General features: G+C 40.4%; 1 protein-coding gene across 1 annotated transcript in view; it reads right to left on the bottom strand.

The window, feature by feature from the left end:
* The window catches only part of NOP14 (NOP14 nucleolar protein), a 40,246-nt gene that overhangs the window by 12,903 nt on the left and 1,682 nt on the right, over window positions 1–25,661 (bottom strand). The window contains exons 2-12 of the mRNA XM_045019435.1: window positions 21,109–21,243; window positions 19,422–19,563; window positions 17,172–17,317; window positions 15,335–15,472; window positions 13,831–13,953; window positions 12,363–12,494; window positions 10,615–10,918; window positions 7,543–7,673; window positions 7,180–7,265; window positions 5,247–5,382; window positions 3,456–3,557 (exon numbers count right to left, since the gene is read on the bottom strand). Of these exons, the coding sequence (XP_044875370.1) occupies window positions 3,456–3,557; window positions 5,247–5,382; window positions 7,180–7,265; window positions 7,543–7,673; window positions 10,615–10,918; window positions 12,363–12,494; window positions 13,831–13,953; window positions 15,335–15,472; window positions 17,172–17,317; window positions 19,422–19,563; window positions 21,109–21,243 (1,575 nt within the window). The remainder of the gene's footprint in view (window positions 1–3,455; window positions 3,558–5,246; window positions 5,383–7,179; window positions 7,266–7,542; window positions 7,674–10,614; window positions 10,919–12,362; window positions 12,495–13,830; window positions 13,954–15,334; window positions 15,473–17,171; window positions 17,318–19,421; window positions 19,564–21,108; window positions 21,244–25,661) is intronic.

The following is a 25,661-nucleotide window of genomic DNA, read 5'->3' as shown; positions in this document are numbered from 1 at the left end:
GGGGGTGTCAGTGCTAACAAGCCAATTCAATTAAGGTAAGGCAACTTGGTAAGGCAACTCCCATCTTTTCATATACTGTGTATTTATACCTCCCTACTGTATTTTCCACTCCATGCATCTGATGAAGTGGTTTTAGCCAATGAAAGCTTATGCCCAGATAAATGTGTTAGCCACAATGACTAACACGGCTACCACTCTGAAACCTGATAAGATAATAACCTATCATAGTTAGCAGCTCTGCAATTTCATATTTGAGTTCCTTCACAGAACTCTTGGGTGAATACCATCTGGTCCTGGTGACTTATTACTGTTTAATTTATTAATTTGTTCCACAATGTTTTCTACTGACACCTCTGTCCTGGACAGTTTCTCAGACGTGTCACCTAAGAAGAATGGCCCGGCTGTGGGGATCTCACCCACATCCTCTCCAAAGAAAGAACGATGCCAAGAATTCATTTAGTTTCTCTGCAATGGCCTTTTTTCTCCTTAAAAACTCCTTTAGCACCTTGATTGTCCAGTGAACCCACTGATAGTTTGGCAGACTTCCTGCTTCTGATGTACTTAAATATATTTGCTGTTAGTTTTTGTGTCTTTTGCTATAGTTGGAAGTAGCTCTTCTAATTATTTTTTGGCTTGCCTAATTATACTTTTACACTTGACTTTCCAGAGTTTATGCTCCTTTCTATTTTCCTCAGTAGGATTGGACTTCCAATTTTTAAACGATGCCTTTTTGCCTCTAAACACCGCTTTTACTCAGTGGTTTAGCGATGGTGGCTTTTTTTTTTGTCCTCTGTTGTTGTTTTTTAATTTGGGGTTGTGACCAAATTCACCCCAGTATTCAGAGCCTACACACTATTGTAATAATATGTACAAATTATGCTTTGTGAGGTATCATTTGAAAACTAAACTCATCGGTCAGTAATAGCACGGTGAAATGTATGTAGCAACACTATATGTAAAGCTATGAATATAATCTGAAATACACCGCAACCTCAATATAACGCCACCCGATAGAACACGAATTTGGATATAACATGGTAAAGCAGTGCTCCGGGGGAGGAGGGGGCAGGGCTGCACACTCCGGTGGATCAAAGCAAGTTCAATATAACACGGTTTCACCTATAACACGGTAAGATTTTTTGGCTCCCAAGGACAGCGTTATATTGAGGTAGAGGTGTAATAACAAATGTGGTTACCAGACAAATCTGGGGAGTGGATAAACTGGTTCCTCACAGACAAAAGACAAGCAGACACCTCTAGCCAGGTGTGATCAAAGTTGATGAGCAATCACCTGCCAAGTGGCCATTCTTTGGTAAGGAAGGGTGACCGGAACAAACAGATCTGCGTTTTTGCAAATAGCAGCATGGAATCTACCATGTGCCTCCCTGTCTCCATCCTCACAACGGAAATAAAGTTTATCTAGGGCAGGAGTCAGCAATCTTTGGCACGTGGCCCATCAAGGTAATCTGCTGGCTCACCATGAGACATTTTGTTTATGTTAACTGTCCACAGGCACAGCCTGCTGCAGCTCCCATTGGCTGGGAATGGCGAACTGCGGTCACTTGGAGCTGCGGGGGGCCATGCCTGCAGACGGTCAACGTAAATAATATGTCTCGCAGCCCACCAGCGGATTACCCTGATGGACTGCCTGTCGAAGGCTGCCGACCCGATTTAGGGGTAGGCCACAGAAAATGCATTTCAAAAAGGAACTGAACTATAAAAATGAGGGACAAAAACGCCCCATGGTATCTCTCCCTGTCCATCTCTTTCACCTAAGGCAAAAGAAATAGCCATTTGACTTTGGGAGTGATCCTGACCTGAAATTTGGTCAGCCCTGTTGCTGGGAGCATGTGGTAACGATTCCACCTTGAACCAAGTCTAGTTTGTTAAGTTTTAGTACTAGAAAGCATTTTATCTTTATTTGTCTTGTATGCATTTCTGACTTAATGCCTTATACTTGTACTCACAAACTCTCTCTTTGCACTTTGATTAAAGAATAAAACAAGTTTATCTAACTAATCCAGTGTTGCATTTAAACTGAATTGTTTAGGTAACTCCATTTAAAGTAGCAAACTGTTGGATATTGTTCTGTTACTGGGGCAACAGACCTAAAATTTCTGAATTTTCCGGGAAAGAGCTGGACAAAGCACAACACGTGTTTTGGGGGAAAATTCAGGACTGGAAGTGTAAATGATAATCAAGATTGGCGGAAGCCACAGTGTAACTGGAGCATGCTGGCATGCTGCAGCTATACACAGGCACTTAGGGTGTGACCTACAAGCTGTTTAGATGTTTGTGAGGGGCCCAGGTTGAAAGCTACAACACCAAATCACTGTGACGCATCCCAGGTTGCAGGGCAGGTGGTGACACAACCTCCCACTGGTCTGGATTGTACCCTGAAATGTCATAGGGGTATACATTTAGTCTGAGCTTCTAGTCTATTATGATGTTCTTAAATGGTTTCCATTCAGCTTGCAGATATTTCACTCCTATGATTGTTTCTTTTAATTTCCATTTAACTAGCTTCCTCATTTTTGTATGGTTACCTTTTTTAAATTAAATGTTATTTTGGTGGGTTTCTTTGGTATTTTCCCCCATACAAAGACCTTCAATTTAATTACATTATGGTCGCTATTACCAAGTGGTTCAGCTATATTCACCGTGGACAGATCCTGTGCTACACACTTAGGACTAAATCAAGGATTGCATCTCTCCTTGTGGGTTCCAAGACAAGCTGCTCCAAGAAGCAGTCATTAGTGGCGTCTAGAAATTTTATCTCTGCATCCGTCTGTCCCAGTCAATATGGGGATAGTAGAAATCCCCCATTATTATTAGATTTTTTGTTTCTGTAGCCTCCCTAATCTTCCTGAGCATTTCATAATCACCATCCTGGTCAACTGGTTGATTGTATATTCGTACTGCTATGCTCTTATTATTTAAGTATGGAATTTCTAGACATAAGAGATTCTATGGTCCAGTTTGATTCATTTGTGATTTTTCTATATTTTATTCTACTTTCTTTCACACACAATGCCACTCCCCCAATAGCACAAACTATTCTGTCATATATATTTTGTTCCCTGGCATTACCGTGTCCCACTGATTATCATTGTTCTACCAAGTTTCTATGATGCCTGTTATAGCAACATCCTCATTTAATACTAGGCACTCAAGTTCAAGTGTGGAGTTTTTGTACGACAGCTCGGTGGATGTGATCTTGTAAGAGTAAGGCTTTACTAAGTGGGACTTTACTCCTCAACCAAAAATATTTTCCTGACAATTACTGATACAACATACTGTTATATATTGATATAACATACCAAAACATATTCCTAGCTATTCTTTCAAAAAAGTTCTAAATATATATCTTAATCTCATTGCCATTTTAAATTGGAGTACAAGAAAGAAATGGAAGGATTGAAGCCTTATACTGAAGTAAAATATTACAGACATACCTTATTAAGTAACTGACTCATATATACCAATGCAGGTGTTACTACTGGGTGCCAGAAGTCAGAGGTAGGAAATAGTATTGCAGTAATTTTCAAATAAATGAGCTGAAAAAAGAATAAAACAGATTAAGAAGTTAGAATACAGTAAATCAATTACGATACTCAGAAAGTTGTTTTACATATAATGTGACTCTTGACGTGGAACAGCTACGGTAGTAATCTCAAGAATATGGAGAAGTAATAATTGATATGTAACCTAGTTACTGAGATAGTCTGTACAACATATTGGAGCAGTGGAATATTTATTATGTATTTATATTGCTTTAATTCAATGGGAGCGGTTATAAGAACAAACAGGCAATACAATGGCTCCCCAGATAAGGACATCATGGCACAAATTTGAAAGACTATGTGGGTGATCAAAAGGACTAAACAGCTTTTAAAGAGCACTCTCCTTGAAGCTGGAAAAAGAACTGTTTGGTGCGTTAAGAGAAGAGACCCACACCTTGTTGGTCTTGGAAGGTTCGGAAGCTCAGACCTACCAGGATTCCTATATGGAAGATGGATAGTTTTCTCTATAATGCTTTTGTTCTAAATAAATAATACTTTGCTCTAAGAAGGCTGTTTGGGTACTGGATCTCAGAGCGAAATGAACTGCAAGCACTGAAGATAAACCAGGCAATCATGGTTGATCAGAGGGGACTTCAACCTATGGCCCAGTCTAAGAATTCCATCCCAAAAGATCAGAAGAGGTCAGAGGTTCAGTTAACCTGGTAACTGTGACAGTGACATAGTAAATGTAGAAGCTAGAAGAGAACACACAGTCTTCCATGATGCATCCACAAGTACTGCCCAAACCATATTGGAATAACAACTCAAGAAAAAACAACCTACCCAATCTTAAAAATCTCTTAAACCTGCTAATTGTCTCCTCTCCTCTTAGTCTGTATTACTCCAATACACTAATCACAGTCTTCACTCTTGTACTACTTCATTAAGCCTGGAGAGATGAGGCAAGCAGTTCCCTTTGAATCAAACACCGACTTTTAGCTTGTCCTTTAAGCATGTTATCAAACAATAAGTTGTCACTATTTTAAAATCATCCCATCCTGAATTCTCAAATAGCCAATTGCCTATAGTTTGGAAGAAGAGTCTATTCATAGATTTAGGATAGCCAAAGAACTGTGAAGCACTAATAAAGAGCGACGCTCAACTATTTCATTCCAAGGTCCCTAATTTATTGTCTATCATATCTACGTCTTAAAAAAAAATAATTTGTATTACCTCCACAGTTCTGTTTGTTAATGATGCAGAAACTTTTCTGCACTGTAGAATACTAAATCTCTGTGGAGACTATTTTAGAACAGTTTATTTAACTGAATTTTTTTTTTCCATTTGATCAAGGATAGGAAGGACAACATTGCCTTGCTCTACGTGGCAGTAATTTTAGCAATGTTATTAAGTGTTGCAGGAAACCCACAGAATCCTACACTCAAGTCTCAGGCAAAACAATGTTCAGTTATTTTAAGACTGAATAAAAAACCTGCAAATCAGTTAATTTAGAATCAGACAGGGTTTTCTTCTCTCAATTAACATTTTTGCTGCCATGCTTCTGTTCTGTAATATTAATTTATTCCAAGAAGGCGATTCAGGGCATAGAAAACCCACGGAAGCTGCAATGTGTCATATTTTGAATGATAAGCTGTGAAATGCAAAACAAGATTTAATGTCACCCTGGTATTTTACACTAAAGGAAAAGGCAACACACTTTTCTAAACAAAATGTGTTAATTACCATGTCTAGCCCTGGAAATGTTGCACGGCCTTTGACTTCAATCATTTCTTCCATGTCATGTGCAGCATCTTGGAGGACAAACTTAACGCTGTTACTTGCAGCTTCAGGAAACATCTGGCAAAGACTGTACAACGGCCTATTAACAAGAAACAAGTTACCATGAAGTTACACCATTTATATTAATAAAGAACTACGATTTTTAAGCACCTTTGGAAATGTTATTTGTGCTAGGCTAAACACATACTTTGAATAAAATTATTTCTGCAGAAGATAATTAACTGGTGCACACATATGGCTGCTATGCTTTTGGTTTTCATTAGGGCTTGTGAAATACAACCTCACTTATAGGTTTGTGGGTTTTTTAAATTTGAATATGAATTTCTAATGCATAGATATAGTATTGTACTCAAAAACCATGGTAAGGTAGCATGATCTGAAGACTTCTTTCTGAATTTCATGACCGTTAGAGTTATTGTGACTAGGTATGGAAGTAAATGGAATATGTGTTCAGAATGCCCTGATGTTTAGATTTTGCTCAATATGCAATGAGACATAGTTTCGTTATCTATTCGTGTTTTCCCAGATGTGGCATTTTAAGGTAATATTGTTATAAGAAGACGGTGGTAGCAACCCTTGTATTTAGGTTGCCTTACATCTTCCATTACAAAAGATTTATTTCCCCCTGCAAAAAAGCTTCAACTTCTCCATTGTTTGCAGCAGGGTTTTGGAACTGAGTAGGGACAAAGTCCTCGGGCTAGAAGCGCGATTTTTTTGTCCCATGAAATTCCATTCAGGTTAAGCTGAGATGTAAACTGCTAAAAATCACCATTTCCTCTCTCTTGCTGGCATGCCTCAGGAAAAATTTGTAGCATGCCAAAACAACAACATTAAACATTCTAAACAGTCTAGCCCATGCCACCACCAAAGTGATGCAAGCAACATATATTCTGCACAGGAAGCATCTGGGAATGCTCAGATCAACTGTAGTGGTGAGGTGACAGGAGAGTAGAGCCAGCTCCCCCTTCCCTAACCACAAACCCAAGACCGAGAACATGGGTCTAGCCTCCCATCTCTATCTTCTAGGGGCAGGAGCCCTCCATCTATCAGGGAGAAGAGTGCTAGACCAGGCCAGCATTCCAACACCACCGCCTGGACTTGCACATGGTGTTAGAGGTCCATCCTCCCCTCTAGGATAACAACCTTCCCCTGCTGCAAGCTAATACAGATAGTCCTGTATCTCAAGTCTGCACTGCAATGCTGACAGTTCAAGGTTCAAATCCTGTTTATGATGCATGATGGGGAGATTGTTTCAGTTGCATGTAATAAAATTTTTACTCTTTCCTTAAAAGATAAAATAAAATAAAATGGAAATTACATACACAAACCCCCCCTCTATGTTGAAAGAAAAATTTTCAGGTTGAAAAGTCAACCACTTGAAAGTTAGGTAATGCCACACTTACATGTATGCATTACAACACAGTCTCTAATTACCTGATCACTTTTTGCCCTTGGTCCCCTGCCTCATTTAGTGCCCGGGCAACCATAAATCTGGCATTGCCTAACTTTCAAATGCTTGACTTAGTAATCTAAATAACTTTCCTTTACAATAGAGTGCGTGTGTGTGTGTGAGAGAGTGTGAGTGTGAGAGAGATTACATATTTCTATAGCTCTAACACCTATGGGAGGTCTAATGCATACTGAGAATTCTATTAATTTCCTTCTGGAATGTTGAAAGCTTTTTAATACAATTAATGACTAACGCACTAAAAGAAACAATGTTAAAACACAATAAAGTAAATAGAAAACCAGTAGCTTTCAATGTTAGTAGGCGAATTTAAATTAAGTAACGCACTATGTGTTTTATTACCATGCAACTATCTTTTCCCTTCCAACCACCACGAAGGGGCCACAGACAACATGTTTTATTACTTACAGGACCAATTTGTCAATTGTTTTGAGCTCTGGTGGCTCCACAGTTGCTAATTCCCCAATGTACTCCAGAAGGAAGCCAAACAGTTTCTGCAAGAAGCATACCATGTTAAAACCGTTACAGTTTTGTTCTTTGTATGTGTGTATATATATATATGTACTTAAATATAGATATTTTTAAAAGCATAGAAAAATAATGAGACAGCACATGGCAAATGAACACTGCCTAGGTTCTCCCATATGTACATTTTGGATAAAGTTTTCTTCAAGTAATGTGAATACAAAACCAATATATTTCAAACTGCTCCTTGAATACTTAGCAAACTCACTTTGCATTCAAAGTTCATTTAAAAACTAATAAACGTACTTCTAACTTTGCTTTGTTTCCCACTGCAAGGCTTGGATGATTGCACTTCTGAATCCTCTCTAAGATAACTAGCTGTTCTTCTATTATTCTTCCAAACAGTAAAGATTTAAGTTTCTCATAGGATTCTGGAACTATTATAAAAATAAAAACAAAAATCAAGCATACCCAGTTGAACAAACATAAATTAGAAAATATTTTACTATGTTAACAAACTTCTGGAAAATAACTATTTCAAATCAGAACAAAACAATAAAACTGCTGGAAACATTTTTAAGTTAACATATTTTAAACATTAATAAAAACATTAACATTGTGTTATCTGACACAGTATGCAATCATATAAAGACTTGATTGCAACACACACACACACACACACACACGCGCGCAGAGCTAAAGCTCAGGGTCCATTTACCCATAATTTTATATTTTCTGACTTGTGTTTTTATAGTAACACTAACTGTGTAATTTTAAAGTCACACTAACTTAGCATTCTGTATGGAATATATAAGAAATGTAAGAGCCTACCCACTAATGGGAAAAAAATACATATGTGCCAGTCAACATGTTTTATAAAACCTTAACCATTATATTTCCTTAGAGTTCTTTGCTGGATTCAATTTAAACTATTTTATGCAATGTACATTATTTTATCACCTGCCATCAAATGGAAACTGCAACACTCTGGCAAGTAGTTTGAATGGTTGTCTAATTTCAGCATAGCTTGTTTAAATACTGTACTTCAGTATTCCCTACTGGCATACTAGTTTGGTGAAATATTCAGTTAACAAGAATGAATATCCTGTACACATGCAGAATAGTTTCTTTCTCCACAACCACAGATCTATTCTAGAGATACTAAGAACATAAGAACGGCCGTTCCGGGTCAGACCAAAGGTCCATCTAGCCCAGTATCCTGTCTACTGACAGTGACCAATGCCAGGTGCCCCAGAGGGAGTGGATCTAACAGGCAATGATCAAGTGATCTCTCTCCTGCCATCCATCTCCATCCTCTGACAAACAGAGGCTAGGACACCATTCCTTACCCATCCTGGCTAATAGCCATTAATGGACTTAACCACCATGAATTTATCCAGTTCTCTTTTAAATGCTGTTATAGTCCTAGCCTTCACAACCTCCTCAGGTAAGGGGTTCCACAAGTTGACTGTGCGCTGCGTGAAGAAGAACTTCCTTGTATTTGTTTTAAACCTGCTGCCTATTAATTTCATTTGGTGACCCCTAGTTCTTGTATTATGGGAATAAGTAATTAACTTTTCCTTATCCACTTTCTCCACATCAGTCATGATTTTATATACCTCTATCCCCCCCTTAATCTCCTCTTTTTCAAGCTGAAGAATCCTAGCCTCTTTAATCTCTCCTCATATGGGACCTGTTCCAAATCCCTAATCATTTTAGTTGCCCTTTTCTGAACCTTTTCTAATGCCAGTATATCTTTTTTGAGATGAGGAGACCACATCTGTACACAGTATTTGAGATGTGGGAGTACCATGGATTTATATTAGGGCAATAAGATATTCTCCGTCTTATTCTCTATCCCTTTTTAATGATTCCTAACATCCTGTTTGCTTTTCTGACCGCCTCTGCACACTGCGTGGACATCTTCGGAAAACTATCCACGATGACTCCAAGATCTCTTTCCTGATTAGTTGTAGCTAAATTAGCCCCCATCATATTGTATGTATAGTTGGGGTTATTTTTTCCAATGTGCATTACTTTATATTTATCCACATTAAATTTCATTTGCCATATCACTTAGTTTTGTGAGATCCTTTTGAAGTTTGTCACAGTCTGCTTTGGTCTTAACTATCTTGAGCAGTTTAGTATCATCTGCAAACTTTGCCACCTCACTGTTTACCCCTGTCTCCAAATCATGACCCTTGGGGAACACCACTAGTTACCCCTCTCCATTCTGAAAATTTACCATTTATTCCTACCCTTTGTTCCCTGTCTTTTAACCAGCTCTCAATCCATAAAAGGATCTTCCCTTTTATCCCATGACAACTTAATTTATGCAAGAGCCTTTAGTGAGGGGCCTTGTCAAAGGCTTTCTGGAAATCTAAGTATACTATGTCCACTGGATCCCCCTTGTCCACGTTTGTTGACCCCTTCAAAGAACTCTAATAGATTAGTAAGACACGATTTCCCTTTACAGAAACCATGTTGACTATTGCTCAACAATTTATGGTTTTCTATATGTCTGACAATTTTATTTTTAACTATTATTTCGACTAATTTGCCCGGTACTGATGTAAGACTTACCGGTCTGTAATTGCCGGGATCACCTCTAGAGTCCTTTTTAAATATTGGTGTTACATTAGCTAACTTCCAGTCATTGGGTACAGAAGTCGATTTAAAGGACAGGTTACAAACCTTAGTTAATAGTTCCGCAACTTCACATTTGAGTTCTTTCAGACCTTGGGTGAATGCCATCTGGTCCCGGTGACTTGTTAATGTTAAGTTTATCAATTAATTCCAAAACCTCCTCTAGTGACACTTCAATCTGTGACAGTTTCTCAGATTTGTCACCTACAAAAGCCGGCTCAGGTTTGGGAAGCCACACAGTGTTCTATTACAGAGACTATATGTTAAGAAGGGGCAGCATACCACTTTTGTGAGCTTCTTCTAAGACAAGCTGCCTTTATTTCAGACACAATGCATACCTGTTTCTAGTTTTCAATACATACTAGAAAATTAATATGTATTATTTTCTGCAAGACAACACTATTCTGTGCAAGCTGTACGTTTGGTCTTGAGGCAACACTGGGCACAATCTTACATGAAACTTGATTTCAATCAAGGCTTTTTGTCTTTCACTTCTAGGGCTGAAAGGGGCAGTAGAAATAGCCTACTTAGCTCCTGGACAGAAAGGGATTTTCTCATGCTACTCAGAGAAATTCTGCTTGCTGACAACAAGTCGCGTTTTCAAGATCTGAAGAGTCATGTCCAGTACTCATTGGCCAGAAGGAGTGCAATTATGATGTGGAGCCTCAGATATATAGGGCTCCAACAAACAGACAACCCCTCCCCTACCTATTCAGTCATTAGGAATCTTACCAGTAAATGTGTATGGAAGCTCAGATCTGGCAGCTTCTATTTTAGCATTCTGTTCTTCCTCACTTTGCAATCTCTCTTCATTTCCTTTGTGTTTCTCCTTCTGTTCTTCATTTGCAGTGACCTCTTCCTCACTCCCCATGTCAGATTCAAGGTCAGAGGGACTATCTGTAGCATCATCTTCTTCAACAATTGCTTCTTCCTCATCTTCTCCACCAGGCTCTCCCTCACTCTCTTCTTCACTCTCTCCCTCCTCTTTTTCATTCCCACCTTCTTCCTTGTCATTTCCAACATTGAGTTTTCCACCCTATTAATAGAGAAAAGAAACCTACAATATCTTACAGGAATACTTCTGGGTTTAAAATTATAATTTAAAGTAACGTCCCTACTTGTGTTACTAGAAACACATCAGATTATGATCCTCTCATCTCTGAATCTGATACATATTGAATCTTATTTAAAATCCAGTGGTGTATCAGGTGGATCAGCTGGTTATAGATGAAAGTTTGGTTCAGACAATACACAGAAGACAGGATATCAGTCGTAGAGGGAAGATGGAGAAGTAGAAACCAAGAGGAAGAAAGCTGGGATGGATTGGAAGCGGTTGAACAACAGGCAGTCAGGTGACATGCAGGAAAAGCAGTGCTGGGGATGGAAAAGTTGGAAGATGGGCAGCCGGGAGCAGTGTGTGTAGCTGGAGAGTTGCACCACAAAAAGAAGACTTCAACTCTATTTAAAAAGTGCCGTCTATGGGACTTTTGTACAAATAGGACAAAGAAGATTTGGCCCTTAATATGGGCTTGATCCCAAAATGTCAGAAGCCACAACAACTTGACCTGAATAAGAGCTGAGGGTGGGCCAAATTCTGTTCTGACTTGCACATTTTGTAACTCAACTGTTCTCAATGAGATTACAAAGGATGTAAGACAAGAAAAACTTTGCCCCCAGAATAAAGTTTTACTCCCTTTTATTCCTGTTGGCAGTGTAGAACTAATACTGACCTCGGAGAGGAGACTATTTATAGTCTGCCTCATACACCATACGTAGTTACAGGATCTTTATTACTGGTGATTATGCATGAGGGTGTTGTACACAGATGCCACGTACAATTTGCAGCAACCGAACTCTTGTTTTTCTTGTTAACCAAGTATATTTGACATTGAGAAAATGAAAGACAAACATGAAATCCCACTATGCTGTTTTTACAGGGTAATTTTTCAGAGAGTATAATCATTCAGCTAAGCCAATGCATTCAAAACAGAGTGATCCCTCCATATGAAGGACAAAGGTGACTTTATGAGAGCTCTGATCCTCCACTGCAGCTAAGAGATACACAGCACAATCCAGGGGCAGGAGGAGGAGGCATTTAATAAAAAAGTTTACTTTAAGTCACTTTTATGATCTCCCAGTTTATGACTGTTGTGTACCAGTCAGGTCCTTCTGGGTGGAGGGAAACCACAGCTATAGCCCTTATGCTGGTTGCATAGAAGTGGATGATGTAGGAGCTACTATGCTGATTACACCACCAAGTGATCTCCCTACACTGGGGTGGTTTTCTATGATGGCTTTACGCTGCTTTACATTGCAAGCATGGCCAAAGCTGCCCTAATACAGGGAATGAAGTTCAGGTGGAAAGTGCAGCAGCTAGATAAAAATAATAAAGTGAACAGAAAAGAGTTCTGTTTAATTTGAAATGATTTTTCTTCATTTCAGTGACTTTGAAAGTCACTATAAAACAATCAAATTCTTACTTTATAAGAAAGTAAACGTCTATCATCTTTATCCAGGATGAAGCCATCTGCTAAATCATCAGCTGACATATGCTTGGGTTTCTTTTTGTTCTCCTGTTCATCTTTTCCATGCATTCGACGCAGTCGGTCGGCCTGTGATTTAAAATAAATTCAGGAGAGGGACAATATAGTACACATGACCTAAATTACTTTGTATGAAAATTTTGGAGAAAATACAGATAATTAAGAAAAGAAAATCAAAGAGAAAATAAATTATTAACTAGCATTATTCACCTAGCAGAGGGGAGGAAGGAACAATACAAAGCAGAGACATGATAACATATTAGCCTGAACTCTTGATTTTCTTTGTTTTGGTGGGTGGGACTGGTAAATTAGTCTGACTGTATATATTTTAAATCTTATTTGGAAGATATTGAAATATATCATTTATCGAAAGCCTTGTGTATCTTTGGTAATGAAATATTTATTTATATACATATATTATCTTAAATACATATTTTGATAAACATATTATTTACCAGAAAGTAGTAGCTTCTTTAGAGTTTTATGGTTCTGCAATGTGTATGTATATTTCCTATATTTAAAATGGGTTTGAACAAAACACAAGGCTTTGAAAATAATTTTAACTCTATGGGAATCTGTCAACTGACTCATCAGGCTGTAACTGAGCCATTACTTATTGTGGGGCATTCCCTCCTCCCCCAGCAATTAGTTGGACTAGACACTAGAGAGATGCACAGTATGGAGAAGGGGAAACAAATCCTTCCCCCGCACTTTGATGAGTAGTTGCTGAGCAGCTCTGTGGTCACTATAGAAGGCTTGATGCTGAGGTAGCCCTGCAGTCCTAATTTGACCCTTCTATGTGGGGAAGATCAATTTAACAGAAGGCTTTTGGCCCTACCTAGATCCACTCTTTGTGCACTGATGCACAGGGAGCACTGAGCTCCAAATTGTGTAGGGAACATACAAACCTTCCCAGGCAAATCCTACCCCTTCACAGAGCAGAATCACATTAGCGCAATTGCCAGGGGACCCTTTGCAGCTACAGGAGGGAAGCGGTGCAGGATTTGCCCAGATGTTAATTCAGCTCCTGTGCACCAAACAGGCTCATCTAACAAAGTTTAAGCACATCTTAGGTCTGAATGATATATAAAACATAGCCAACGTGCTACTTGTTTTTAACTGAAAAAAAAAAAATGTTCTCTTGCTATGTAATCTCACAAGCCAAGTATTCAGCATATTTTTTAATGGTCAAACTAAAAATCCATGAAAAAAAAAAAGGTAAATCACAAAATCAGTGTAGTGATGCAAATAGTGGCATTAGAACAGGACAGGGGACTTATTCTCAGATTCATCTCCTGCAATTTTTAGTGTGACTGCTTTCAAACTGAGGTTAAGCAATGTCAAAAAACTGTAAGAGGTCACTACCGGTGAGAGGGCTACAACACAATCTGAAACAGTCTGGTACCTCTAATTTCTGGAGTCTTTCTTGCTCCTCTTTCGCCAACTCTTCCTCAGTCTTCATCCTGTCAGAGGGTTGCGCCTTCATCTCAAACCCAAGTTCTCGAACAATCATATCATACTCATCAGGCTAAAGAAATACACAATTTCATAATTAATAAATATATTACTTTTCTGTGCTCCTCCACAGGAAGCCCTCTGGCTCATTCAGGAATGACTATGATTGGCTCTGGAGAAGGCGGGAAGGAAGGCCAACACAATACAAGGTCAAGGGAAAGACTAATGGGTGGAAATTAAAATTCATGAAGACTTCCCCCTCCAGGAAAATTCTCATTCTACAAAGCATACATACATTTGTAAATATGAAGTCATAAGAAAATATATCCCTTCAAAAATAGACAAAATATTTAATAAAATTATAACTTACATAGCACTTTATATCTTCAAAGCACTGTACAAAACATGAGTGACATCTCTGTTATGAAGGCATTATCCTCTTTTTACAGATAGGGAAACTGAGGTACAGTTACTCAACATGCCCAAAGCCACACTGCAAAATCAGTGGTAGAGATGAAACTGGAATTCATAAATTCCTAGTTCCCAGTCACGCATGGAATTCCCTAGACCACGCCACTTGTCTAAAAAATTAGAGATATAAATCTGACAAACTTTTCCTCTTATACTTAACCAGATTATGAATTATCTCCCAAACTGCATACGAATGCAACAGAACATTACTGATTCCCATTTTCTCTGTAATCAACAGATCTCAAAACAAAATCCATAGGGGTCTCACATCTCAATTTAACACCCATTATGCCGATCCCTAGCAAAAAACCTGATCAGTTATTCATGGCATAATAGATTTGTCTACCTGTTAGAATTTCTGGGTTCATTTTCACAATGAATCTATCCAAATCACTAGTATTTCCACCCTTTTTTGTTTAAGTCTCAAGAGAGATTTCATAGGTCAGGTGACGCAGAAGTGAAGTTACTGCCACAGAAAGCTATTGCTAAGTTAGAGAATTTGTGTACAAAAGACATTTCAAAAGCATTTACAAAGTCAGTCAATATCCTTTTCAAGCAAATGCCAACTCGTCAGGAAAATGTTTGTCTTAAAAATAAACCAGAATATTGTTAACATTTTTATCCAACGAGGAATCTCTCTCAAATTCAACAGCTAATGAAAAAGAACGAAGAGTAGCCATAATTATGACTTACTGGGAGTATAAGTCTTAAAATACTTAATATGAATCCTTTTATTTCTCTAAAATTAGTATCTACTTAAGATCCTTCCAACCTCACAATTCTGACATGAAACTCCTCAAAGACTGTAGAATTCTTTCAATTTAACTAACACACAGGGGGTTTATTTTTAATATTTTAATTAGAAATGATCAGCTACAAATCACTAGTAATCAACTTCCCCCTTAACTTGCATCTCTACTTTGGTTCCAGTAATGGAGTCATATCAGTTGCAACAAAACAAAGCTGTATTGCCAGAACCTTACCTTGGGTTTCTCCTCTTCTTTATCTTTCCTCTCTGACTTGGGGGTTTTGTGGGACAGAAGGGTTTGGATTTCTTTCCAGTCAGTGTCAAGTTTTTCTGTGAGTTCCAAGGCATTCTCTCTCTGAGTCTGTCTCTCTCTCTAGAAAGATAAAAATATGCATACAACATTATTTTTCAATTGGCCAGTAATGTATGTAACTGAACAAGGAATACTCCTGAGAGCATTCTGTGCCAAAATAATTAAAATGTGCAGAATTTTAAAATATTGTGAAGTCTCCAGCATGGGACTGGGGAGCACAGGCCACTGGCTGCACAGAGGTGGGAGATCACTGTTCAGCTCCCCTCTGGGACATGGACTCAGCGATGAGGCTGCACCCAACCCTGACAGCGCAAGAACAGGGCTTGCCCCAGAAACACCCCAGGGCCCTGCCCCTCCGTGCCAGGTGCACCAGGTGTGGGCGGGCAGGCAGGCTCAGCAAGGCAGGATCCAAGTGTGGAGGGGCTTAGTGTGGGGGTATCCAGGTGTGGGTTTGAGAGGGTTCTATATGGGGCAATCTGGGTACAGGCAGGATCTGGATGCACAGAGGCTTGATGGAGGGTTTCTGGGTGCAATGGTAATTGGACTCTGCAGGGGGGTCCAAGTGAAGGTGGTTGGGGTTCAGTGGGGGAGGTTCCTGAGTGTGGGAAGATAGACCTCAGCAGGGAGGCTTTGTTGGGGGGATCCAGATGCTGGGGAAGTGGGGCTCAGTGGGGTGGAGATCCAGGTGCAGCTGGGGCTCGGTAGCGTGTGCATCCAGGTGCAGGTGGCTAGCCAGGGTGGTCCAGGTGCAGGGGGAGTGAGGCTCGTTGGGGGGGTTCTGGGTACGGGGTGAGGCTTGGCAGGAGGGTCTGAATATGAGGGGGTCTGGATGCATGGGGGTTGGGCGGATGGGGGAGCAGCTCCCTATACAGTGATCCCCCTGCAGCTGAAGAGCTATGGGAGCAGGAAGCGCAGGGGAGGAATAGAGGGAAAGAGAGTTTCCTACAGCCAGAGTAGAAATCTGGGGGTGGGTCTGACATGGCCCCGGATGCTGTGCAGGGGAAGAGGAATTCCTGTCCTCCCGAGCCCAGCAGGTGAGCCCGGTGCAGGGTAGGGGTCTTCCCCAGTCCCACCCCATCCCCACAGTGATTTACCCCTCTGCTGGCTGGCCTGGGCACCCGAAACATTCTGCTGGGAAGGGCTGCATGACCGCTCTTGTGGCTTCCCTTTGCTTCCCTGTCAGAAAGTCATTTTTCTGCAGGGAAGCAAAGAAATCTGCAGGGGACATAATTTTGCGCATGCGCAGTGGCACAGAATTCTCCCAGAAGTAAAGGAAGTCACCTGCAGCATCAAGAGCAAATGAGGTCCATATGTAGTCAAAACCAAATATGTAATAAAAAATTAGTTCATATCAACTCCTATTTTGCAGCGTTAAGCACCCTTGGCAGAAGAAGTAGCACAAACCTGCAATGGGTGACTCCAGGGCAGAGCATGGCAAACAAGTCAGCCATGCTAACAGAGTTCATAGGTGGAGGGTTTGGGAACCTACAGAAAGGCAGACACTCTATACAGTTTTCCCAAGGTAAACAGAATCAGATATATGATTTTTGGCTCTATATTTAGAAAGCCATCTCCCCTCTGCTTACTGTGCCACCAATATTTCTTCTCCTGTGAAGAGAGAGGATTTGTTTGTTTCCATGTCCTAAAGCTGATAATGGTTTTATTGAATGTTTTCTGCTTCTGTAAGTTTTCACATGGAAAATGATGTGGTACTTAATGTTGTCTGTTCAGTTTTTTTATTCAAAAGCTATAAACTCACCTTCTCTTTTTTGGATTTGGCAATCAGCTCTTCAATGAGCTCCTTGCGAGATTTAGGTTTTTCCTCCTCTTCATCTTGTTCTCCAGTGAGTGCTTTCCTACGAAGGAGACCTCCACCCCCTCCAAAGTGAGCAGCAGTTAGCTCAGCTGAAAAAAAGAGAATTGAAAGAATTAATGAATCTATAGATTTATTCTCCCCTTAAGCTGTTGGGTCCTATTTCCCTATTATTAGGGCACAGGAGCAACTGATGGATTCCATGAAAGAATAAAATAGCTAGTTAACCAAGGTTTAAACCCCATTTCTGCAGATAAAGATTGATGCTTGGCCTAAGTTAAGACTTTTCAGAAAAGGATTCCCACCATGACCCTGGATTTCCAAACTTTGTTAAATTTTCTTTCATATACACACAGGCAAAAGATACTTTTTGATTTAAGACAGCAATATAGCACTTTTTATCTGATGGCCTCAAAGCACTTTAATATATTAATTAAGCCTTACAACACTAATATGAAGATAACCATTATTATTCCTATTTTACAGATAGAGCACTGAGAAGTCAAGTGACTTGACCAACATTCCAGAAAAGGTCTATGCCAGGAACAAAATGTGCTTTAATCACCAGACATTGACTGTATTTAATTTATAAGAGCACATAAACTTAGGCCCTGATCCCACAGATATTTAGAAACAATTAATTTTAAGAACATGAGTAGTCCCACTGGACTACAAACATGCAGAAGGGTTTCCAGGACCAGGTCTTCCAGGACCAGGACATCACAAAGACATACGCCTCATGAGAGGAACCTAGGATAATATGTTAGCCTCAACAATGGATTTTTTTGCTTGTGTTCACTGTCCTAACTTTCATGTAAGACACAATTTGTGTGTTCAGTGCTTTTATTCAATGAGTACCCCCAAAACAAAATAACCTGAAAACCTGTTTAAAACAAAATTTTTATGTAAAGTGTTTATAATCTAATGGGCTACAGAATTAAATATCTATTTTTTCTTTAAAGCTATCTTTCATCAAGTTAAAAAGAAATCAGCTATTGTTTTAACATAACTAAGGCCATGATCCTGCAATTTGCTTTGGTCAGGTGCAGTAGTCCAATAGGGCCTATGCTGCATGAACTCCTACCACTTAACTCATTAGCAAAACATTCACAAACACTATTGTAAGAGGTGTGCACATTTCTATTGACATGAAAGACATAGATAAACTAAAGGAAGTAAACAAAATCAGCCAGGTTGGCTTTTACCTATCTACCTAGCCAAACATCATGCAAACAACCTTTATTCAGTGAGCAATATTTATTTATATATGTAGACCTTTCCAAGTCAAGGGAGATATTTGCATAAAAACAGATTACTCACATGAGTAAGGGTTGCAGAAACTAGCTCCAGATTTGCCAAATAGAAAAGATAAAAATCAGTATGGAAAGAATTTTAATTTATATCTCCTATGAACAGCTATACCCAAAATGGCCAGACTGCAAACCCCTTTCTCACTTAGTGAGCACTTATTGACACAAGGAATCCCACTGACTTCAATGAGATTATTTGCATGAGTAACTGCTCACTATTGTAAGTAGAGGGTTCATAATCTGGTCCAAAGAAATGCAAAACACACACAAAATTTAAAGTTATTTGTTTTAACATGAACAAAACAATGTATTTTCCCCTAACTTGTTCTGAGAAACAACTGCCCTGTTTGTGCTGAAATTCCCCCGCCCCCCCCCCCCCCAAAACACCACACACACACACGGAAAATTACAGCCCATATAGTTGAAGTATGGTAAAATTATAAAGCAACTGAAAATAGTGTCTTATAATGGAATGTAGCAGGCAGCCTCAATTACAGGTGTTCCCTTTGGTGCCACCTATAATGTACCATACTTGCAAGCATCCTGGCATCTCTAAATAGTTGATTTTAAACCAGAGTTCATTGTAATTCTGAATGCACTTACTTTAACGATAATCCATATGTGAAAAGTCAATTATGATGTGATGAAATATTATACATATTTATTAAAATTGTGAATGGTTAAAAATTACAGCATGATATTGGCCCATATCCAGTTCTAATCACCACTTTCTATCAGACTAAAGAGAACAGAGATTTAAATCTGAACATTTTCTTTACATTATTTTTCAATGAAAGCAGGCTACGCAACAATTCACAGAGCTATATTAACAATGAAAATTACATTGGATAAAAATGTATTAAGGTATCAGTTTGATTTTTCTTACCTGACAATATTCCTCTTTCTTCAGTATCACTGTCACTATCAATAACATCATTAAGTTTTTCAATATCTGCTAAAGATTGGCCAAAATGGGTCAATTCGTCATCTTCATTGAGATTATAGATACTTTTCTTTTCATGATTTTGCTGTGAAAAATAATCAAACCAACCAATTTAGTAATGAGACATTTTTCAGATTAATACCAGTTAACGACGGCTGGTCAAGAAAGATTTTTTCCCCCCCCCAAAAGATCATATTTTCAGTTTAGGCCAGGAGAGCCCTATTTCACTTCTCGGTTATTTTAACAACATTAACAAGCCTACAATTTCATTCAGATACATTAAGCGAGAAATGGTGAGCGTCTCACAACAGTTTTTACTCTCCATTAAATCCATTGTAGAAACTACAGACTCACAACACTGGTTTAATTAAGTGAGTGGTGAATCAGGCACAGTATTCTGGGGAAGGGCGTTTTTTATTAGTTAAAAAATGACTGGTAAAATTACTAAAAAAGCAAGCTTGGATTTTGTATATGTAAAAAGTAAAAAAATAATAATAATTTTTTTTAAATAAAATGTTTCAAGCTTAATAACCACTAAAAAATTAGTTAACCATTCCAGTAACTTAATCTTATTCCTAGAATTTTCTGCACATGCAATTATGCTGCTTAACTCAGGAGTCCAAACATGATGTAGATGGAAGTAGTATTCAAAACTAATTCCATTTCTTAGAGCAGAGGTCCCCAAACTGTGGGGTGCGCCCCCCTTGGGGGGCACCAAGGAATGTTCAGGGGGTGCAACTGGGGCCTGGGCCAGCCCCTACAGGGGGTGGGGAGGGAACACCACCGAGCTTTGCTCCTGGACCCAGCTGCTGGCCTTGGCTCTGCTGCCGGCCCCGCCCTCAGCTGTGGCCCCAGACTTAGCCCCCTTACCCTCTCTTCATATCCTCCCCTCCCAGAGCCACGGCCCCACTCCTGGGAAGGGTAAGGGGGGAACACGAGGTAAAAAGTTTGGGGATCACTGTCTTAGAGTGGTAAGACCCAAAAATGAGCTTCATGGGCCATCGAGGGAAACGGCCTTTTTCAGGAGTGTCAGTAAGAACGTAAAATAGTGTTTAATGACAGGTAAAGGATTTACATTTTGTGGGAATTAAATTTAATTCTGTCCAGTTTAACCCCCCAAAATCACAACTTTGTAAATGTTAAAGTAATTCAGTTTTAAATTTTTTATTTTGGATTGGGCTGGTCAAAAATTTTCGGGGCAAAAACTTGTTCAATAGAAAAATTGATTTTTGACTAAATAATTTTTTCATCAAAAATGTCTCCTTTACATAGAAAATTTTGATTTTTCATAAAAATCCTCAAATCCCTGACAACCAAACTATTTCAGTTTTTGGCCAAAATGTTTTGGTTTTCTTATTTCCACCAAAAATTCTGAAATTTTCTATATTTTTTTTTTATGAGCTCTAATTCTGGAATTCATTTACATCAAATAAAAGATGCAGATAGGCTTTCAGAAAACAGAATGTGTGGAAGTAAAAAAAAATGAAAGTTAGGTATGGTTGCCATGTTATAGGTTTTGGTAGAATCCTTAGGGGCAAAGCAACGTATTATTTACAGAGAGCTTTATTTGGCAAATGAAAAATTTCTACATCTATTTTTTTTTAAATTATTTTTCATTCCTATACTTTACCTGTCGTTCCAATGCAAACCTCTTCATCATCTTCTCCTCTGGGCTTATTTTGGTATTATATTCACCAAAACGCTTATCTTTAAATACATTGGACTTTTCCCGTTCTTTGTATTCTTTCAGCAAAGTTTGTGTACGCTGAAAAACAGATCAATGCATTAACTTAACAAAAGCACACCTGAAGCCAATGAATTAAGGCCTAATTTATTCAAACATATACACACTGAATATGAGAACACTACAGTGGAATATAAAAAGACCAATTCTAATCAATAAATTTATTTAAATTTATTTTTATTTATTATAAACTTATAAAATTTATGTTTTTACCTTTATTTCATTCAATGATTATACTTTATTATAGTCCTAAAACAACTATAAACAATGACAATGAAGAACTGTCATCTCAGTCCAGCTCCTTGTGTACAAGAAAGAATCTATCTATCTATCTATATCAGGGGTCGGCAACCTATGGCATGCGTGTCAAAGATGGCATGCGAGCCAATTTTTAATGGCGGCGTCCCGGCAGGCAGCAGCGTGCCATTAAAAATCCTGCCCAGCCCGGCCCGGCCCCCAGTTCTCCGCCCTCCGCTCCCCCTGCCCTCCCCTCCCCCCACGAGGGCACGGGGCAAGGGGCAGAAGCTTGGTCCTGCAGGCTCCCCTGCCTCTTCCCATAGTGTGCTCCCTCCCTGCCGGCCGATCAGCTGATGGCCCTTGCGAGGGAGGGGGTCGGGAGGGAGCAGAGTCAGCGTGCTTGCTGCTCCCAGCTGAGGTGGAGAAGCGGGGGCAGGGCCTTGGGGAAGGGGGGCGTGGAATAGGGGCATATCCCCTCCAGCCCCTGCCCTGACCCCCCTCACACACACCCCAGCCCTCTGCCCTGAGCCCCGCACACCCCCCAGACCCCTGCCCTGAGCCCCACACACCCCCCAGCCCTCTGCCCTGAGCCTCGCACACCCCCCAGACCCCTGCCCTGAGCCCTGTACCCCCCTCATACACACCCAGCCCTCTGCTTGACTCCTTCACTCCCCCACGACCCCAGCCCTGACTCTTGCACCCCCCCCACATACCCAGCCCAGTCACACCCCATGCACCCCCTACATCCTGACTCTTGCACCCCTCCCTCCCATTCCCACCTGCACCCCTTGCACCAAATGGGAGCTGCCCAGGTAAGTGCCCCACACTCAAACCTCCTGCCCCAACCCTGAGCCCCCCGTCGTTCTAGCTCCTGGCCAGACCCTTCACCTCCAGCCCTGTGCTCAGTGCACTCCCACCCTCAGCGCAGTGCAGAGAGAGGAAGAGAATGGGCCAGAACCAGGGAAAAGGTAGGTACCCACTGTATGTGGGCAGGGCCGGGACCCCAGACCAGCAGCGGGCTGAGCGGGTCCGGCAGCCGGGATCCCGGCTGGCAGGAGCCGGCGGATGGAACCCATGGGTGGCAGTGGGCTGAGCGGCACAGCCAACTGCCGGTCTGGGGTCCCGGCCGCCGGCCCTACACAGCCCGCTGCCAGATCCTTGCCAGCTGGGGTCCCAGCCACCAGCCCTGCTCAGCCCGCTGCTGGCCTAGGTGAACAGAACCCCAGACCAGCAGCGGGCTGAGCGGGCCGGCGGTGTAAGATCAACATTTTTATTTAATTTTAAAATGCAGCTTCTTAAACATTTTGAAAACCTTGTTTATTTTACAATACAACAATAGTTTTGTTATATAATATACAGACCTATATAGAGAGACCTTCTAAAAAACATTAAAATGTATTACCGGCACGCAAAACCTTAAATTAGAGTGAATACATAAAGACTCGGCACACCACTTCTGAAAGGTTGCCGACCCCTGTTCAAGCTATAGCCTTTTACACCCATGTCACAGATGCAGAATCTGCAGATTCAGGATTACTAAATAGTGGAAGTCTTACTTCAGATGAGACACTGCAGAATTTATGTTCCCTTTCCATCCGTTTATTTTACGTCCCTGTATATAATTTTCAAGGAATTTTTAACAAGATGCAGTTTCTCTTTGTAATATTTTTGGAAAAAAAACAAAAACAAACTTCTCCATCTTGACACATATTACGGAGACCCTTTCATTGATTAACTTTATTCACAGTAACTTTATCTCATACAGGGCTTCTCAAGGGTTTTCAAAGTATACATGATGATAAATTAAACAACGGTGTCCTCTGTGCTGTAGTCTCTCTCAGATAGATTTGTTTTTCTTTTGAAGGAGATCTCTCAAGTCTGTTTGCTGATGGGTGGTATATACCAGGGGTGACCAAACTTACTGACCCTTTGAGCTGCATACAACAATCTTCAGAAGTTCAAGAGCTGGGGTGCACCTGCTTGGGCACAGGGTTTCAGCGCTTCTCCCGCTGAAGCCCCAAGCTCCGGCAGGCGCCTCCTACAGGGCTGAAGCCCTGAGACCACCCCCATCCCTATTGGGCAGAAGAAGCCACAAGCCTCATCACCTCCCACTGCAGGGCAGAAGCCCTGAGCTCCCCTAGTCTGGTAGGTGGAGAATGGGGGAGGGCATGCGGGCTCTGCGAGCCACACTTTAACTATAAAAGAGCCACATGTGGCTCATGAGCTGCAGTTTGGCTACCCCTGGTATACATAGCAGTGAGAAAGTGAGGAAAATAAATTTATTTTTAACAGAGATTTAATACAATCCAGTACTGCATTTCCATCACACTTGCAGATAGGGAAGTACTTCTGGTGCCTTCAGTAAGGGATGCATCAGATTACTGGGCTCCCAGACATATAGTATGTATGTAGTCAAGATGCTCTCTAATGTGGTGGTACTTTTGGCTATGGACTTGGTGCCAAGTCAGAGTAACCACTCTGATTTTGCTGTCTGTGGCCTATTATTTATATTACAGTAGCATCAAGGAATCTTAATCAAGGAACAGGCACGATACAAAGAAGAAGTAAAGAAGACAGTCCCTTCCCCCAGAGCTCACAATCTAGGATACAGAGAGTACAGGATGCAACTGACGGATGAAATAAACAAATTGGGTAAAGGTAGTTTGATAGATAAGATAACAACACAGAGTTTAAAAGAAAAGCAGAAGTCTTATCTCAACACTTGCCTAACTATTTCCTTTCCAATGAGGGGAAACTTTAAAGTAGTATTTTATTTTTTTTAATCAATGTTGGGTACAGGTCCTTCGCAATCCAGACTTATTCCTCTTGGTCTTCTCAGATAAATGTGTTTCCCATAAAGTAAAAAATGTCTAAGGCTCCTTAGTGCAAAGACTTAAGCACATCCTTACATTGAAATCAAAGAGACTATAAATATTAATGAAGTTAACATTTGACAGGCTTGGGGCCTAAACTCCCACTGCGATATAAAACAGTATTTCTCAACCTTTTTGATACCAGGGACTGCCTTGCTGCCTTCCTAAACTGTATCAGAGAAATCTGAGGCCTGGCAAGGAGGCTGACGTGGACCGGTCGCTGAGAAACATTGGTATAGACCATTTGGGGAAGTTTGAATCTTGTCTGAAGCTGGTCTATACCTAAGATTTAGGTCATCCTACACACATTGCTCAGGGTTGTAAAAAATGTATTGCCTCATGCATCATAGTTAGGTTGACCTAATCCCCACTGTAGATGCAGCTAGCTTGATGAAAGAATTCTTCCATCTGTCTCTGTCTTTTGAGAAGGTGTATTTACTGTCTCTTGAGAAGGTGGATTTACCATAGCAATGGAAAAACTCTTCCTGTCACTGTAGTGTCTACACTACACTGGCACAGCTGTAGCTGTGGCACAGTAGCACAGACATACCCTCATCTGTAAGCCCAGCAAGCTACAATATTACCTTTCTTGGACAGTAAGCCTGAATCACTTATGAGGCAGTTTGGGAGCATATATGTTAGGTTTCCTATACTTTTATATGTTGACTATGAGCCTTAGCAAGGTGAAAGTAAATGAAGGCTTATGTATTTTCACCATTCAACTAACGTGGCTGTAGTTTTCAGTGATTAATAAGTCACTACATCCTGAAGACAGAGCTCTGACCTTGATATCAACAGCAGGGGCAGTCACTAACAGCGTAGGAGCCAGTTTTAGAGATGGTCTCAGGGTGTGGGACATATAGAACACACAGAGACATTCATGAACACCCTTAAAGGGGCATTTTGAGGCATCATCACATTGTAGCCTTACTTTGTCTACTCCACAACACCAGTTGGACCAGTGTAGCTTGGATCAACATAATAATAAAAAAAAAGGTTTCTGTAGTTAAGAACGACCATACTGGGTCAGACCAATGGTCCATCTTGCCCAGTATCCTGTTTTCAGACAGTGGCTAATGCCAGGTGCTTCAGCAGGAATGAACAAAACAAGCAATCATCAAGTGATCCATCTCTTGTCATTCACTCCCAGCTTCTGGAAGAGGCTAGGGATGCTCAGTGCATTGTGTTGCATCCCTGCCCATCCTGGCTAATAGCCATTGACAGACTTATCCTCCAGGAAATCATGTCGTTCTTTGTGAACCCTGTTATAGATTTGGCCTTCACAACATCCCCAGGCATGAAGTTCCACAGGCTGACTGTGCATTGTGT

This window comes from Mauremys mutica, chromosome 5 (assembly GCF_020497125.1).
Source record: "Mauremys mutica isolate MM-2020 ecotype Southern chromosome 5, ASM2049712v1, whole genome shotgun sequence".
In the NCBI taxonomy this organism is placed as follows: domain Eukaryota; kingdom Metazoa; phylum Chordata; order Testudines; family Geoemydidae; genus Mauremys; species Mauremys mutica.
The sequence above is the reverse complement of the archived record's forward strand: the minus strand, read 5'-3'. Positions and strand labels throughout refer to the sequence as shown.